Raw genomic sequence first — 17517 nt, 5'->3', positions numbered from 1 at the left:
ATCATGGCATATACCATTTTGCTTTGTTTTGTCTTTTTGTCATAATACCTTTGGGATAGATTTTTAAAGGAGGGATTGCTCAAGCAAAGGGCAAATGCATTTATAATTTTGCCAGATCAAGGGCATACTTTTAAACATTAATCTTTCCAAGAAACTTTAGGAATTAAAAAAAATATTTTTATTACAGAGAAAGCAAAAAAAAACTGTTTACCTGGAATGTTCATATTTATCAGGAATATTTTATTAGTGGAATTTAAACTATTAAATGTATGCATTGTCTCTGGTATAATATAAACACCTTGAACAGTACAAAAATTTAACAACTGAAACATGAGAAGGGATGGATAGATAGATGAGGAGAGAGAGAATTTTTACCCCTGAGGAGAACATTTCTCATTGTAATAACTTTACTAGTTTTTTAATTCAGCCAAAAGAGTTATTTTATTTTATTTTATTATCTTTTAAATGACACAATAGAAATGGAGGTAAGTTGGCAGTGTCTACATAATAACACTTGTAATATGTTTTTGAAGTGTTGATAAATCTGAAAGTTTGTGTCCTTGTGCCTAAAATATAATCTAACTTTTAAATATAAAATAAAATGTATTTGCTGATCCTTTTATGATCCTGGGTGTTAAAAGAACATTATTATGCTGTCTTATGTTTTTCAGTTACTCTCATCTTCTGAATCAGGAAGAGCAACCCCAAGAACTGGGTGAGTCATATTGGCTTTTGTATCTTATGCACAGGAAGAATTTAACCTCATAAAAAAAAAAATAGTTGAACAGTAAATTTAAAATGATAGATTCACATTTGAATAGCAGCTAGTTATGTATAAAGAAATACACCCAAAAAAAATGTAACATACAAGAACTGGTGAATAAATCACTGACAATTCGTTTACTTGAGTTACCATGTTATCCTTCAGATATATTGTCCTTCAGATAGATATAAAGGCATTCACAAGATGACATACAGAAAAAAAAATGGTTAAAACTGCTTCTTCTTGATTTTCAGTCTTCTGGCAAAGAGAAGCTTTGGAATCTTCTTTTTCTTCTTCAAGGCTAAGGTCAACAAAATAAAAATAAACATTATATGTCCCCAGTCTGTAGGCTCACTGTAAATCACCATTGCCAACATGCTTACTAACTCACCTCATCTTATTTTTAATGATTATAAAGTCAGTTTTACTATCTACCCAGTCAATAACATTCTACCTTTAAAAAACAAGGATACAGCTACTGTCTATTGTAGTCAGCTAGTATAAGCATTTTGACAAAACTGATCAGTCCTAAAGTGCTATTTATGTAGTCTAGAAATGGCAATATGCTATCAGTAAAATGGATACATAAAAATATAATTTTGCTCATGAATTATTTATAGTTAGTTTAAAAATGGAATAAGATTAAAATTCACTACCTTTTACACAAACACGTTTGCAGTCCTTCATGTTAACAAAGTTGTTGTCATTCCCTCCACAGCCAGTATAGGTGAAGGCCTCACAGGCTTTGTATCTTGGGTTAAAATAATAGCGAGTCACATTAGCAGAGCATAGTCCCTCATCTTTTGGACTGTAGCAAAATGATGGACCTTAATGAAAAAGAAAGAAAATTAGAAATGCAGTAATGCCAGAATTAATAAACTGATGGTTTCTGAAGTAACCAAAGAAAATCTAATCCCATAGAAGCTTCATTCTGAATCCAAAATATTATACGAAGCTACTTAAAAACTGTGCCTAAAATTTCAAAAAAGCTTATATGTTTTGTTAATTCTAAATTTTTACAAAGTGGACAGAATTTCTTCTGAAGCTATATATCCTTGTATCATTTGAGTGTGTAAAGAAGTGAAACAAAAACCAGATAGGGTCAGGTAAAAATGGGCTATGTTTCAAGGGAAATATATGACATGCTTTGGTAAACTTTCTTGTGTTAGTTCTATTTTAAATGTTTTTATCAGTTCTCCTTCCATTATAAATCAAGAATACATGTTTCTAATTCCCAGGTAACCACTGGAACACTTATATTTACATAAACTATTTAAAAGAATGCCAGCAACAACTATCTCCTGATTAATTCAAGATTTTACACATATTGAACACAGCATAGCTATGGAGTGTTATCTCAGTCTCTGCCAAAGCAAGTTTTCCCCGTTTGTGGAACTTACTTACCTACTTGTGTGTATCTCTGCTATGTCTAGGGAAAATGCCTGTATTGTCTTTCTCTACAGATATTACATACTGCCCAAGTAACCCCTCATTTTAGGGACTGCATTGGGGGGAATGCAGGTAAGAAATGGGGAGGAGAGAAAAGAGGAATAGAGGTCAATTTGTGCTACAATTTGCAGTTACTAAAGACTACAGAAATCTAACCAAAAACTTTAGAAATTTTCAGGTTTCACCATCTTAAGTCTCTCTCTATATATATTGCACTACCTCATATATGCAACTGATTCCGTACGAACCTGAAGTTGTGTCATTCATTAATGAATACTGTCATTTTTCTGTGTAAAAGTGAAATAGATGAGAAATAGTTCTAAAGAAGCAATGCAGAAGAGGAAGCAAAAACTTGAATCATGACAAGCTGGCAAGCCCTGAGAACTGGCAAGTCATTAATTTTCCCAGCTTGCTTGCACTCTCGTATGTGAAAATGGGCTAACAATACTTCCTCATAGGGCAATAGTGTAAAGATTGGTCACATTATATGTGAAATCGCCAGAACGAAAACAATGTTAATTCCACGTCAAATTATTAATTTTTCTACCCTAAAGTCTTAATAAAGAAATGAAATTGAAACACCCTAAAAGTACTATTTACTTTTCTTTGGTGCACAGAAGCCCATACAAGTAGCTTCGTCTGGGAACCGGTTCTCATTGCTGTGACACCCGCCAGATACGAATTTTTCACATGCCATGGAACTTAGGTTGAAGAAATACTCTTCTTGAGGCTCCCCACACTGCCTCTTACTGACTTCCAACCGGCAAATTTTGGGAACTTCTGGAAAAGGAGGACATAAAACAATGTTAGTCAAAAATTAGCTGCCTTAGTATTACTTTCAAAACTGTACTGTACTTTCAGAAACAGCTGGTGGGGGGGAGGCATCATATTTAGATTCTAGGGTAGCAAATCCCCAAAAGACGGCCCATTAATCCAGCTACAGCGAGACTTTGTATCCCTGGGTCCAGAATTCGCAGCTTTAACCAACCCGCAGATAGAAAACATTCAGAAAAAAAAATTTCCAGAAGGTTCAAAAAATGGAAAACTTGAATTTGTCCTGTGCTGGCAACTACTTGCACAACAATTACGTTATATTAGGCATTAAAAGTAATCTAGAGATGATTTAAAGTGTCAGGGAGGATGTGCCTAGGTTATATGCAAATACTGTGGATTTGGGTATGGGGATGTGGAGTCGTGGGACCAGTCCCCAAGGACTCCAAAGGATAACTGTATTTAGCTGTTTTCTATTTTGTTTTGTTTTGTTTTGTTTTTTTGACAGTCTCCAGACCCAGACCTGACTCAGCTATGATAAATTTTTCAGCTTCACTGGAAAGACTCTGTTCTCTCAGGGTGTTCTGATTGTTTCCACATAAGAAGTTAATCAGACTTATTCATAGAATATGTATTTTTCCCCGGGCTCCATTCCTTGAAAGGCAGAGCCCCTTGTTCTATCACAGGCCTTAACGGAGAGAATAAACATCATTAAAATTAAACAGGAAACAGCATCGTGAATCTTCACTATATCCCTATACTAACCCGAGATCTGTTCGGGTATCAAGTGACAAAAGTAAGGTTTAGTTAGCTAAATCACACTTTAATAGCAATCCACTAAAGTATTTCAGATTGATAGGCAGTGAACGTGAGAAAATGGTGTTCTCAAGGAGGCATAAAAACCACAAGTTTAGACCTAATGATAAATACTGACAAGCACTTAACGTTGCACCTAATGCATTATATACACCCTGGCACTGTTACGCCTTGCTTTCCTTACGGTGAAATCTTTCCCTGAGTCTGAACGCTCACTCATCTGTGATAAATGCCAGTTAGGAGAGAGATGTCTTAGTCGTTGTAAACTTCGTGATCACTTTTGGGAAACTGAAAAGCAGAAAGCCTTACTTAATATTTGAGGAAATTCAGGCCAAAACTTACTGTAGAAAATGGGGTCTGGAAAACAAGCTAAGTTATTTTACTACTAGCCCTTCTGTGAAAGGAGCCCCGCAAGAGTTCTGAGTGTGCGTGCAAGCACTTACTCTCGATCCTCCAGCAGGCTTCATTGCAGTCCTCCCAAGTTTCGAAGTTGTTGGCGTTGCCCTCGCAGCCCCCATACATGAACTCGCGGCAGCTCTGTGTGTACCGGTCGTAGTAGTAACTGGGGATCCGGGCCCGGCAGGGCCCTTCGTCTAGGGGCAGGAGGCAGATCTCCGCGTTGTTTCCTACTGCAGAAGGAGAGCCAGGGAGTCAGAGATCAGCCACTTCTCCGTGGAGGGAGAGGCTTCCCGGGGAGTTCCGTCCCCGCAGCTTCCCAGCACAGAAGAATGGCCTCTGTCTGCAGAGACAGAAAGTGCAAACTTGGGCGCGAGTGCCCTGTCTCGCAGCAGCGCACGCACGCCAGGGATCTAGGAAAACCCGGGCGCAGAGAGTGGATACAGGGGGGCCCCTTGGTCCGCCACATCCTTGCCTCCTGGTCGGGAGGGAGCCCTTGGGCGGGAAGATACCTGGTGGCGCCTGAGAAGCATCTCCCAGCGGAGTCCCCACCAGGAGCAGCGGCAGAAGCAACAGCCAGAGGGGGCGAGCAGAGTTCATGGTGTCTGGGTTCCAGCAGCCTGTGGGTCGAGGTATCCTTAGAGTGCGCCGGCGAGAGGAGGGTGCACAGAGTCCAACCTCAAGGCAATCTGGGTTGTGGCGTGGTGAATGCCAGCTGTTTTAAGTAGGGTGAGCGTCCTTCTGACCCGGGACAGGGCGGAGCGAGCCTGTGCGCAGGCTGGAGGGGAGGCTGATTCATGCCCCTCGAGTTCTGATCTTGCTGCCTCCCGCGCGCTGGAAAGTGTGTGCGGGGGAGAGGAATTCCCCAGCAAGCTGAACCTGCCTCTCAAAACTTTCTCCGGTGGCGGTGGCCGCGTAGGGATGACCACATGGGGCATTGTGTCAGTGATGGGAAGTACACAAGCTAGAGTGAAATGACCTGGGTGTGATTGCACAGGATTCCAACTTGCAGCATCACTGTGAAGCCCGAATCCACCTATAGAAGCACAAAGTCCAAGTCTTTGAAGGGTGGGAAGTGTGAAATTCATAGGGCCAAGGGGAGCTGAGCTCATTGCTTTAGACCTTTTAGTTAGATTAGAAATTTAAGTATATGTGTATTTATTTACATTTATACATATATACACATACTCATATTTCAATTGAGGTCTAATTTACATTTAAGAAAAGGCTCATAATATAAATGTATACTTGGATCAATTTTGATAACTATATATACCCTTGCAATCACCACTCCCAGTCAATAATTAGAACATTTCTATCACCCCAAAACATTCTCTCATATCCTTTTCCAGTTAATCCTTCCATCCCCAGGCCAGGGACAACCACTCTTCTTTGATCCTGATAGATTGGTTTTGCCTATTCTTCAATCTCATGCAAATGGAATCATGAAATATGTACTGTTTTGTATTTCTTTCACTCCACTACTGTTTTTGAGACACACCTATGCTGTCGTATAATTTGTTCCTTTTAAATATTGATTAGTCTCCCAATGTATGAATATACAACAAATGTCCTATTACTGGACGTTTGTGTTATTTCTAGTTTGCAGCTACTATGAAAAAAGCTGCTTTGTGTGTGCATACAACTTTGTATTACTTTTGGGTGAAATATTTTAAAATATTAGAAAGTGCCAAACCGTTTTCCAAAATGATTATACCATTTTACACCTCCGTCAGCCACATGTTGAGTTGTAATTATGTTTTTGGAGCTGAAACATGAAAGTCCAAAAAGAGACAACCTTGTGGGGGGTCCTGAAGCTTTGACCGGATCAGCCCCTTCCCATACATTTCTTAGTGTCTGGGCAAGTATTACAGTTTATAGCTCCTCTGACATACTAGCCTGAGCCTAACTTTTTATTTATACAAAACAAATTTTCTACATTGAAATTTTACATGAAATAGTAAAGATTTTTTCTTTCCCCTCCCTCACTGAACAGCATGGAAAGTACTGTTGGAAACAAAGGCAGCTCACTGTTTAACCCCTTAGAGAGGTGTTGCCAGACCGTGTGTCCGATGGTCTTGATAAGATCATTCCTTTTATTCCCTCTGCTCTTTGAGTTGTCAGAGTTTTCAGTGTTTAGGGCCCAGGAGGTGAGGCTGGTCAAAGGGGGCGTTGGGTGTGGGCTGAGCTCTAGCAGTGCCTTTGGGGGGACTTTTTTTTTTTTTAGTTCTTCATTCCTAGTGACTACCCATAAGCCCTAATTAAAATTAGGATTTCCCTTCAGATTCCCCTCAGGCTTTGAAATGAAATAATTCAACAGATATTTATTGAGTGCTAATCACATGTGCCATTATTTCGGAACTTCAAAGAAGTACTCAAGGTGATCCCTGTCTTCAAGCAGTGTCTGGGTATAATTGGAGAGACAAGGGACATGTGGCAAAGGCCAGGCCAGGCAGGTTTTAATGCCAGAGGAAGGGCACGCCTGTTAAGCAGGAGATCAGAGTACTTGGGAGGGAAGGAAAGCATTTTGGGTAGATCTGGTCAAAAGAAGCCTTCCTGGAAGAAATGAGATATGAGTCAGGTCCCTGTGATGCAGGAAAAATGAATATGGTGAGAAGGGCCATGTCCCAGGTCTCAGTTGAGTTCCTGGAATGTGGCCTGCCAAGTGTGGGTCCTTGGCTTTGTGCAGGAATGAATTCAGGTGCGAGCCACAGTGGAGTAAAGGTAGATTTATTTGGAGAGACACATACTGCATAGAGTGTAGGCTGTTTCAAAAGGCAGGAGAAAGGCCACAAGGTGTGGGAGTTTGGCGCTCAGGTTAAAGTACAAGTAGGCACACACTCCATAGACAGTGCAGGCTGTTTCCGAAGAGGAGGGAGCGAAAAAGGGCTGAAATATTAAAGATACTTTTGGAGAACATTTTCACGGGTTCTCTTGATGAATGTGTGCTCCCTTCCTCCCGCTTTCCCTCCTGTTCTATTTAATATTCTTAAGAGAATAATTATCCATGGCTTCTCCTGAGGATAATGGAAGCGGCTTATAGGATTTCTCTCTCAAGTTTCTGAGAATCCCTATGCTCCCAGTGGGTTATTAGTCTGGAATATTTTGCACACTATACCCCTTTGAACCAGTTTTCAGTTTTCCTGATGTCATGCTGGAGAACCATATTCCTAGGAAAACTAGCCTCGTCCGGAAATACTCGTTGTCACTTGTGCTGTTAGGCTGCTACATATCTGTGAGTAGGAATGACAGAGATATGAGGCTACATGTTCAACAACCAGGTTGCCAGGAGGAAAAAAAAAATCGGGGGAGGGAGGTACTGGTTTGTGTATATTATTGATTTCAGCCAGTGTGAGCTGACTCCGGCACGCCGATCACTGGGGCAGCTGGCCGGTTTTGGAAAGACATGCTCCTCTGAGAATCAGATTAGACCTTCCCAGGACTGCCCGAGTATTTTTAGGGAAAGGAAACGTCACCAAACATTTAGCCAGGATCCTATTCAGGAGAAAAGCTGGTTCAACTTCCAACTTAACCTAGTTCCATTCTCCTGAATATGATTAAATATAGCTCCCAAGTGGACTAAAACATATTCGAGGCCTAAGGCTAAGTCAGACTTACCATTCAGCACTGATTCTTGTCACTTCTATTCTTTGTTCTCAGCTGCTAGTGCTTTGTGATCACCTTTCGCTTCATATAAAAAGAGGACTCTTTTGAATGAGGGCAGATTAAAGGGAAAGCACCTAGGCACGCAGGGTGGTGTGCTTCAGCTCCTCACACACAGGCACAGAATCCACCCGGACACTCCGTGTCCCGGGTCCCACTGGGAGCCTTGGCACAACATTTTAATATGAAGCATCCCCCACAGTCAAGCAGAACAACATGAGCTGGCCTGATAGGACTGCTCCCTGTGACTTTGCTCCCACCAGCTCTCCTCTTTGGCTGAGCTCAGAGGCCACCTCTCCGCCGAGGAAGGTGTCACAGAATCAGACGTCACTTTGTGACGGTCTCTTCTGGGGAAATGAGCTTTAGGGTTCTCTTGGCCCAAGCAGAGTACTCAGTACACTCAGGCCCGTTGTGCAGCACGTGGAGGGGGCGGAGGACAGGGCGGGGAAGAGGACGTGGCCCAAACCAGGCTTTTCACCCCTCTGTGATGTAGAGTCTATTGACACAGGTGGAGATCCGTGTTCAGAGGTACTCTAGAAATTAACTTTAGCTTCCTCCCCTTGTTCTATGCCAAATAGGGAGTGTCTCTAACACCTTTGACCACTGAGTAGGGACAGGGAAGGAGGAGAATTGAACAAGTTCGGTAGCTAGAAGTTTGAGATTGTCAAACCAGGTTATCAAGAAGGAAATTACTCCTAAGTTGCGAAACACTTGAGTATTTTAATATCTATGAAAAAGATATTTTCCAGTACAAGAGGAATCTAAATTTCCTGGGACTACTTTAAATTACTGAATCTATCCTTAGAACCATATGACCACCATAATCAGCCTCCATACGGATGTCATAGTATTTCTATTTCCTTAAAGCAATGTCGAGGCCAGAAGGTTACCACATAGCTGAGGAAAGGAATTCCTTTATCCAAAGTCAACAGGAAGTGCAAGGCTGAATGAAACTGGGAAGAACAGTCACCAAGATTGATTCATCATTGTTAGAGCAAGTGACAGCTCTGGTAGCCGCAGCTAAACACAGAGGCTCAAAATAGTCTAGAGGTCTGTAAAACAAGGCATGGAGTTCTTATCATTACTATGCTGAAAGGAACTGTACATACTATCTGTTCCATTATTTTTATTTTACATTCATAAATCGAGATTTAGAAAGATGAAATGGCCGGTCATGTTTACTTACCTTAGTTGTTAGCAGAGCTGAGACTAGAACCCAAATTCTTGCAACTTACTCAGCCCTGTATCCTTTCTAACATACCCAGACCTGGGCTCTTTCTACTGTATCAAGTAGAGTAGAACACTGAACATCAGGAATGCAAACACACAAAAGCTACCATGAGTTCAGGAGCAGCTTGGCACATGTCAGATCCCTGCCTCTGTTCTTTTTCATACCCACCCCGACTTGGGCCCCATAACAAGTGGATGTGAGGTTGATTTGGAACACTGTAGCTCCGAGAATCAAGACTTGAGCGTGATGGTCTGTCCTCTGAGAGCCCCACAGGCTTGAAAGGTGACCATGACTTTAAGGAAGGGGTTGAGGCAGATGGCCTTCCTCTCTGTGAGACACCTTAGGGAGCGGTGGCATGACTAGCTCCCGAGTACATGAGGAGAATTAATTTAGCCCAGTGATTTGGGGATGCACATACCATAACATAGTTGCTTAAGGGGTTACATTGATAAACCTCTTAAAGTTCTTGCTGCCCTGTCAAAATAAAATCTGAAATGAGTCCAGCTGGCACTGACAAGGAATTTGAACATCTGCTAAGAAGGCAGTTAAACTCTCTTCTGGGAGATTAGGAATCACTAGAGTTTTGTTTAAGTTTAGACAACTTCACCCAGTAGACGTTTTTCTAGCGGGTTGGGCCATGTAGGAAATGTTTACTCTAACAGGCCCTCTGTCGGACACCGAGTACATGTGTGAGTGTTATACAATGAGGTGGAGCCACGTAAAAGAATGAGACATTCCCCATGCCTAGTTTTATTATTTTCCTTCTCCCTAGGCAGAACATGATAATGGAGTATATAATGTATCTCTTACCCTGGGCATTCTTTCATCTACCTATTCAAAAAATAAGCAGGTTAAACATTTTAAATGTGCCCAACTTTGTGCCAGACATTTGGGATAAAAAGATGAATAAACACATTAGGGATCTCACAGCAAAACAGAGTAGACAGATGAACACTATAACCCAGTTGCAGTGTAGTGTTCTTAGTATAATATTAAAAATCTGTACCAAGTTCTATGGGATTATGGAAGAGGAAATAAATAAAATTAGAGCAAAGAGCTCAATTCACACTAAAAACCAATCCACACAAACACATCTCACATGACATCTTCTATCCCAGGGGACATCGGCTCTTTCCTTCATCAGCTAGTTGCTTTGGTTGGTTCTTTTAGGAGCTGCAGCTGTGGCAAACATTGCCTTCTGCAGGAGGGCAGAATTTCAGACACCCCCTTTCTCTTCTTCCTGGGTGTATGTTCCCTCATGCCTACTTAGGATGCAGACATCTTTTTTCTCACTCAGGTTGCTGCACATTTATCTATGTAAAGCACCCATAAGCTTGGAACAAATTCTGGACTACTTTACCCAAGACCTTTCTAGCACAATGCAGCCTCACTGCCAACCCAGAATTCTAGCCTGGGTTGCTAATCCACTGGAGAGTGGCATGTTAAGAATGGGGAATGGAAGAGAAATTTCCCCTAATTCCTGGATACCATGTGAGATCCTCAATAGCAGTAACTGTAACACTGGATATAATATTAATTGAGAGTTTGCATTGTATTTTGCATTCATTAACTCATGAAATCCCCCATGATAACCACTCGAGAGAAATACTTTACTCTCCCCACTCTGCAAATGAGGAAGCTAAAGCTTTAGATAGATCTGGGACTTGGCCAAAGCTATACAGCTAGCACAGGCAATCTGAATCCTGTTCCCCTAATCTCACATCCTTTCTTCCACATTACTGGCGACCAAAGGCAGGCTCATTTTATAGAAGATGTGCTCACGACCCTAGTTCAGTACCTGGACAGCTCTAGCTCAGATTTCCTTTTTACTCAAACATAAACTTTATAATTGAGAACAGAGAGCTACAGTTTAAATACATTGCTGTAATGCTCTAAGAGAAACATCTGCCGAAATTGATAATCAGATTAGAGGGTTGAGAGAGTTAATCACTAAAGACCTTATTTTCAGGTCTATATTTAGCAGAAAGTAATGGATCTTGACCTTTCAAGGGGATAAAGGTACCCTTTCTTGCAAAAATCTTGACATTTTTATACTCTAGCCCAAATCTCATGTTAGATAAACATTACTTATTAAAGTATTATAAGCCCTCCAAATGTTCATTTGTTCTCGCTTTATGTGGAAAAGCTTTTTTATCTTAAATCACACAGGAGGGACAACCTGCCCGGGGGGGGGGCAGGAGGAGGCATTAGCTGCAGTGTGAAAGGGGCATATATCTCCTAGCACTCCCACCATTTTTTTTTCCCTCTTATTGACTATCAGCTGGGGGGAAAACTGACTTGAACTGAAAGATCTGTCTTAGAAAGAGTTGAGTACACTAGACTGGACTCAATGTACTGAACCAGCCGGAGAAGGATGAGTTGTTCCAACCAGTCAGCTGAATCTTCTGTATTCTCTGCCTTCCTTCCCTTTACAAAGGAGGGCATGCCCTGGTCAAGTCAGAGCCCAAGCCCTTGGTTGGTCCTTTGTTCTCTTCTCTTTCCTTGCTCTGGGTCCTTCCTTCTTTTGCCTTCTCAGAGATTCCACTCCTCTCATTCCTCTACCGCATCAGCTCTGCCTCTCTCTTATCCTTCAGCACATACACCCAATTTTAAGTTTCCACTTGGAGGGCTCTGTCTCTGATTTTTTTCATCCCAAACTTAAAGTTCTTATTTGACTCTCCATCCCTTTTCTATCAGGGCCCCATTTCACTTTTGCCTTTTTCAGCAAAATTTATCAGAAACATTATGTTCACTGTCTCCCTCCACTTCCTCATCCTTCCTTTCCCCACATTCCACTCAATAAACTTGGATACTGAGAAGAGGAAGAACAGGAAGTGCTCTTGTCAGGGCAACTCATCATGCTGTCACATCTCACTGGACCTCTCAATACATAAGACAAAGCAGCTGGCTCTCACCAAACAGCACATTTTCCATCTACATTTTGTCTAAACTCTCAGGAATATTTAAAAATTTCAAATCCCTCATCATTCTTGAGATGCCTTTTCTTAGTCTTTAAGACACCACATTCTTTTTGGTTTTTCCCTGGTTGACTCCTCAATCAATCTATCCTCCTCTGCCTGTCAATTAAAGGTTGGGGTGACTCAAGGCTTCTTATGACTTCATGGTATTACAAACTATGCTTATAGCATTTATCATTTGAAACCAGTGTGTTTATCAGTTTTATTTTGTTTCTCTGATCCTGTCACTGTTATATAAGCTCTGTGAGAATAGAGAGTTTACCTGTCAGTCTCATCCTTGTATCCCAGTGCTAGGAATGAGACCTGAAAAGTAGAATCTCATAAATGCTTACTGTTATCACCATCCTACTTGTGCTCAAGTGTCTTGAAAACCTAACTGGCTCAGTAGAAACAGAGAAACAGTTGCTTGAGGGGAGAAAGTGAGTTATCATAGAATACATTTGAATGTCTATAAGTCATATGTGCCTTAAGAATAAACTACAGGTTAAAAGAAATTGGTATTCATGTAATAAAAATAGCAATAGATACAAAAGCAACTGGCTTTCACAAACCAAATATGATAAAATGTGTGATCAACTTGATTAGATGGTGGAAAAAACCCAAAATACAAACTACCTTTTGTGTGACAGGAAAAAAAAAACAAAAAAAACAAAACTCAATTGAAAAGAATGATGTATCCAGTGATGAAATATAAATAGAGTAAGAGATTTTAAAAAACTGATTTTGTTTGCTGCTTTAACCCCTAGCAATCAAGAGTGCCTGGTCCTTGGTAGTTACTCAATAAATATTTCCCAAATAAATAAATACTTGTTAGTTGCTGTCATTTTATTGGCCCATATAGAGAGCCAGAAGGAAAAAGAGGAGATACACAGATATCAAGGGATAGCAGTATTGCATATATGTGTTCAGCATAATGTCTGGCACACAGTAAATGCTCCATAGGCATTAACTAATATCACTGCATTTAATCCTCATCACAAGAAACTCACTCTCCTTTGTTAATTCTGTCTCACCTCCCTCACTTTAGAGGGCTTCAGTGTTTAATCCTTTGTCCTCTTCTCTTTCGTATTTACCCTGCGTCTTCCCACCCATCCTTGTGGCTCTCTTGAGCTCTGGCTTCTCCCCTAAACTGCAGACTGCTCATTGAAAGGAATGTTCAACAAGCATCTCCAACATGGGATTCCCCTCCATGAGTCTTCCCCTTCTTCCGAAATAGCAAATTCCTGCTTCACTTGTTCAGCCCCAAATCATTGGCGTTATCTTGACTTTTTCTCTTTCTTTCTTCCTTTCTTCCTTTCTTCCTTTCTTCCTTTCTTTCCTTCTTTCCTTCTTTCCTTCTTTCCTTCTTTCCTTCTTTCCTTCCTTCCTTCTTCCTTCCTTCCTTCCTTTCTTTCTTTCTTTCTTTTTTTCTTTCTTTCTTTCTTTCTTTCTTTCTTTCTTTCTTTCTTTCTTTTCTTTCTTTCTTTCTTTCTTTCTCTCTCTCCCTTTCTCTCTCTCCCTTTCTTTCTTTCTTTCTTTCTTTCTTTCTTTCTTTCTTTCTTTCTTTCTTTCTTTCTTTCTCTCTTTTCTTTCTTTCTCTCTTTCTTTCTTTTCTTTCTTTCTCTCTTTCTTTCTTTTCTTTCTTTCTCCGATCTCTCCGTACATCCTATTACCTCTACTTTCAAAATATATTTAGAATCTTACCACCTGTCCCCACCTTCACTCCTGTTACCCTGGTTTTAGTCACTCTCATGTCTCACCTTAATTACCACAGTCTTTGCAATGGCCTGAGGATGCACATGATCACTGATACCATCTACTGTTCCTCCCCTGTATTCACGTGGCTCCTCGAGTTCTTGCTGTACTACTGTCCCTGGAGCCATCCTCACTCCTTCATCTCCTCCAGGTCTTCATTCAAATAGCATTGTCTCAGAGAAGCCTTCCCCGACCCCTCTCTCAATAACTGAAACACCTCTCTTGACACTCTTGACACTGTGCCTTCCCTGCTTTATTTTTTTCCTCAGCACTTACCACAGTATATTGCCACATTTTATTTTTTATCTTGTTCATTGTCTGTCTCCCTCATTAGCAAGTTTGTTCCCTACGGGACAAGTTTTCTAAATTTTTTTCTCTTCTCTACCCTCAAGCATCTAGAATAGTGTCTGGCACCTAATAATATTCAGTAAATATTTGTTGAATGAATGAATGAATAAAACGTTAGCTGTTATTTTTAATGGTCCCAAGTATAATGTCAGGATGAAAAAGAATATTCCATGTAAGAAAATGTATACGCTCATGATTACAAGTTTATTGTATGTAATACAGTGGATTTGTTTCTGAAAAAAATGTGTCAGACTGAATGTTTATGCATCAACATATTTAAAGTATGCCAACAATATTTCCATTTCAAAGAACCTGTGATTGATCCTCTGTATAAAACAAAGGACTTTAAAAAATTAATTTTAATAATTTCCCCTAATGTAACCCCTGTAAGTAAAATATTCTTACTTCCAAATATTCTTACCTATGATGTGTAAAAACAAACAAAACATATATCCTTTTAACTTTACACTAGCCCATATTAGGTTTAAAATAAATTAGCAAGAAACTTAACGGAAACTCTGAAAGATATTAGTGAGACACTAAGCTACTCTACACAGTTCTAACCTCTCAACACCCCTCACCCACACCTGCAAAAGCAGTGAAAACATAACCTGATATATTTTCAAAAGGCCTCTTAGGAGAGACACACTGAGAACCACTGCACTGTGTATGGGGTACAGCTCTGAGATACTTTCTCCCCATCCTCTTTTATTCCTGTCTTTTTTGGACCTTAGTGCCTCCGATGGTTGTGCAGGATAGAGGAAGAGGTCAGAGGTGACATACCTTCTGCGTAATGAGGGTATGTTTCTCCCCTGGGTTAGTTGTAACTGCAAACTTCACTTGTGGGTCTGTGAGTCTTCAGTCCTACCCTAACAGTCCGGTGAATGTGAGGGTGGGGATGCTTGGTGATCAGCCCAGTAATCTGACCTCACCCCTTTCAGAACTTCCCATCAGGGTGGCCACCTGAAAACTTAGTGTAGAAGTGGCCCAGTCAGTGGGATGCTGGGGCTGGAGGCGAGTTAGTGCCCTTGGCTGTCAACTCTGTGCTGCTTTCTCTGTAGTTCTGGAGTGTCGGGACTATAAACGAAAAACAAACCCTCTCCTTTACACTAGTTTGAAGAGGGTAACTGAGAGAAGTGTGCTGAAGCGGAAAACATCCCAGACCAGAAAACAGACACCTGTTATAATCCCAGCTCTAGTGCTACCAGCTCTGTGGTTTTGTGCATTTCAATTCTTTCGATCACCTTTGCATCATTTGCAAAATGGGATAAAGAGTAATTAAATGATGTTATATCTGAATCCTTTTAAATCCTCGACTTCAGTCCAACTCTGAGCATTTGAATTCTCCATGCATGTATGCTGCTCTTCTCTGTGTATCTAGATGTCCTTGGGGCTGGTGAGAGTTTTGATCCTCACTCTTTGGATTTTTTTCGTACAAGACCCATGGCATCAAATTTGGCAAACATTCTTGGATCTTGTAAGATTCACCTCTACCAAATGAAGTGTGTTTTGCTTAAAATATTATTAAACACGGTGAATCACAGCATCTTAAAGTAAAGAAATCATTTGCTAATAAAGTGAAGTTAGACACTGGAGGGAAGCAGACTATGCCACCCCAAAATATGCCACCTCACTGCTATAAGGAATATTTTGAACTGATTATTTTTAAGAAACAGCAGACACAGGAAAAGCTGTGAAAACCAAGTAGAAGCCATCCTTTTGTAAGAGACATTCACATTTTAAGAGAAATCTCCATTTGTAGTGGTGTCTTCCTTTCTGTACCAGGACGAGGAAGATGAGTCTAAATCTCTAAAAACTCTTGTCAGTGGAGAAGACAGCAACTCAGATCTGCATAACCCTGTTTGCTTTGCTTTGCCTGATCACCTCCCATAACTGACTCCTCCTCCACCTCCCCCTCCCCAACATCTTCTTTTGTCTTTAGCTGGAAATGATATTGAAGGTACTGGCTTGGGCCGTATTGTTGAGTTACTCAGTTTTCCTGGGTCTCTCCCATGTGTGCAGGAAGTATACATGTTACTAAACTTTTGTTTGTTTTTCTCCTATTAACCTTTTATCATAGGACGGTCTCAGCCAAGAACCTAGAAGGACATAAGTTATGAAAGATATGGATGCTCTTGTAAATGTCCTTAACATCCACTGTGCCTTAGAGTTCTTAGAAGCAGAGACTAAGACAGGGATCCTTGTCCAAGTGATGTGTTGAGGGTGAGCTCCAGGAGAAACCTCTGAAGGAAGGAGGAAAGCAGGATGAAGGAGGAGAGGTCGGCAAAGATGTGGTTTCAGAAGTCTAGCTTCATACTGAACTCATGGGGTGCTCAGGAAGTTTCTTAATTACACCAAGATTTTCCAGCCCAGAGTCAAGTGGTTTGGGCTATTAGAACCCCATTTCAGCCAGCCATCTGCTCCAGGACACTCACAATGGCCAGGCATCACCAGCTGAAGAGGTTTCCATCAGCCAAGGATAAATGTATGCAGAACTTTGGCAGTCAACATCCCCAGCTTCTGAGGGGAGGATCTGGGCAGGGCCCCAACAGCATCTTCTACACATGATATTAAAGGAGCTAAATCATGTCCACGTGATGTCCTTTAAGAACACTTACATAGCTACCTGTCAGCAGATGACACGTAAGACAGCACAACCTGAGAGTCTAGAGGTACAGAGTAAGTAGCACCAGCTAACATGTACGGCGTGCTTGCTCCCTGCTATACGCTGCTATGCAGTCTTTATTCCTCTCGAGAAATCTGCCATGTAGGTACTATTGTTGCTCTTACTTCCTAGCAAACTGAGGCACAGAGAGGTGATGTAACTTGATCAGGCCCACACAGCTAGCAAGTGCCAGTGAATGATCATTTTATTGGCAATATATGGTAGGTCTTCTCTGGAACAGAGAAAATAAAATTCTAAGCCCTACCCCAAGTCAAAGTATCTTAGGTTGGGCTCATATTTTAATGCGTTCCTTAAATGATTTTTATACGTGGGAAGTGTCAAAGCCATTGCCAAGTGGAAAAAAAATTTCCAAGATGGAGAAAAGTTGTACAAAGGACAATGTCAACAGGTAAAAATGATGAGCAGAAATAGATAACACTTGTGAATTTTTTTTAACATTTTTTATTGATTTATAATCATTTTACAATGTTGTGTCAAATTCCAGTGTAGAGCACAATTTTTCAGTTATACATGAACATACATATATTCATTGTCACATTTTTTTCGCTGTGAGCTACCACAAGATCTTGTGTATATTTCCCTGTGCTATACAGTATAATCTTGTTTATCTATTCTACAATTTTGAAATTCCATCTATCCCTTCCCACCCTCCGCCCCCTTGGCAACCACAAGTTTGTATTCT

At 40.8% G+C, this 17517-nt stretch overlaps 1 protein-coding gene across 1 annotated transcript; it reads right to left on the bottom strand.

Annotated features, from left to right (window-relative positions):
- Positions 1 to 219: 219 nt before the first annotated feature.
- On the bottom strand, positions 220 to 5056 carry TFPI2 (tissue factor pathway inhibitor 2). Its single transcript, XM_010972666.3, has 5 exons — positions 4708 to 5056; positions 4243 to 4428; positions 2813 to 2992; positions 1420 to 1590; positions 220 to 1064 (listed from the first exon to the last, which is right to left on the bottom strand). The coding sequence occupies exons 1-5, from the start codon at positions 4793 to 4795 to the stop codon at positions 991 to 993; spliced, it is 699 nt and encodes a 232-aa protein (XP_010970968.1). The 5' UTR covers positions 4796 to 5056; the 3' UTR covers positions 220 to 990.
- Between the last annotated feature and the right edge of the window lie 12461 nt (positions 5057 to 17517).

Source organism: Camelus bactrianus, chromosome 7 (assembly GCF_048773025.1).
Source record: "Camelus bactrianus isolate YW-2024 breed Bactrian camel chromosome 7, ASM4877302v1, whole genome shotgun sequence".
Classification (NCBI taxonomy): domain Eukaryota; kingdom Metazoa; phylum Chordata; class Mammalia; order Artiodactyla; family Camelidae; genus Camelus; species Camelus bactrianus.
Note: the sequence above shows the minus strand (reverse complement) of the source record. Positions and strands in the feature narration are given on the sequence as shown.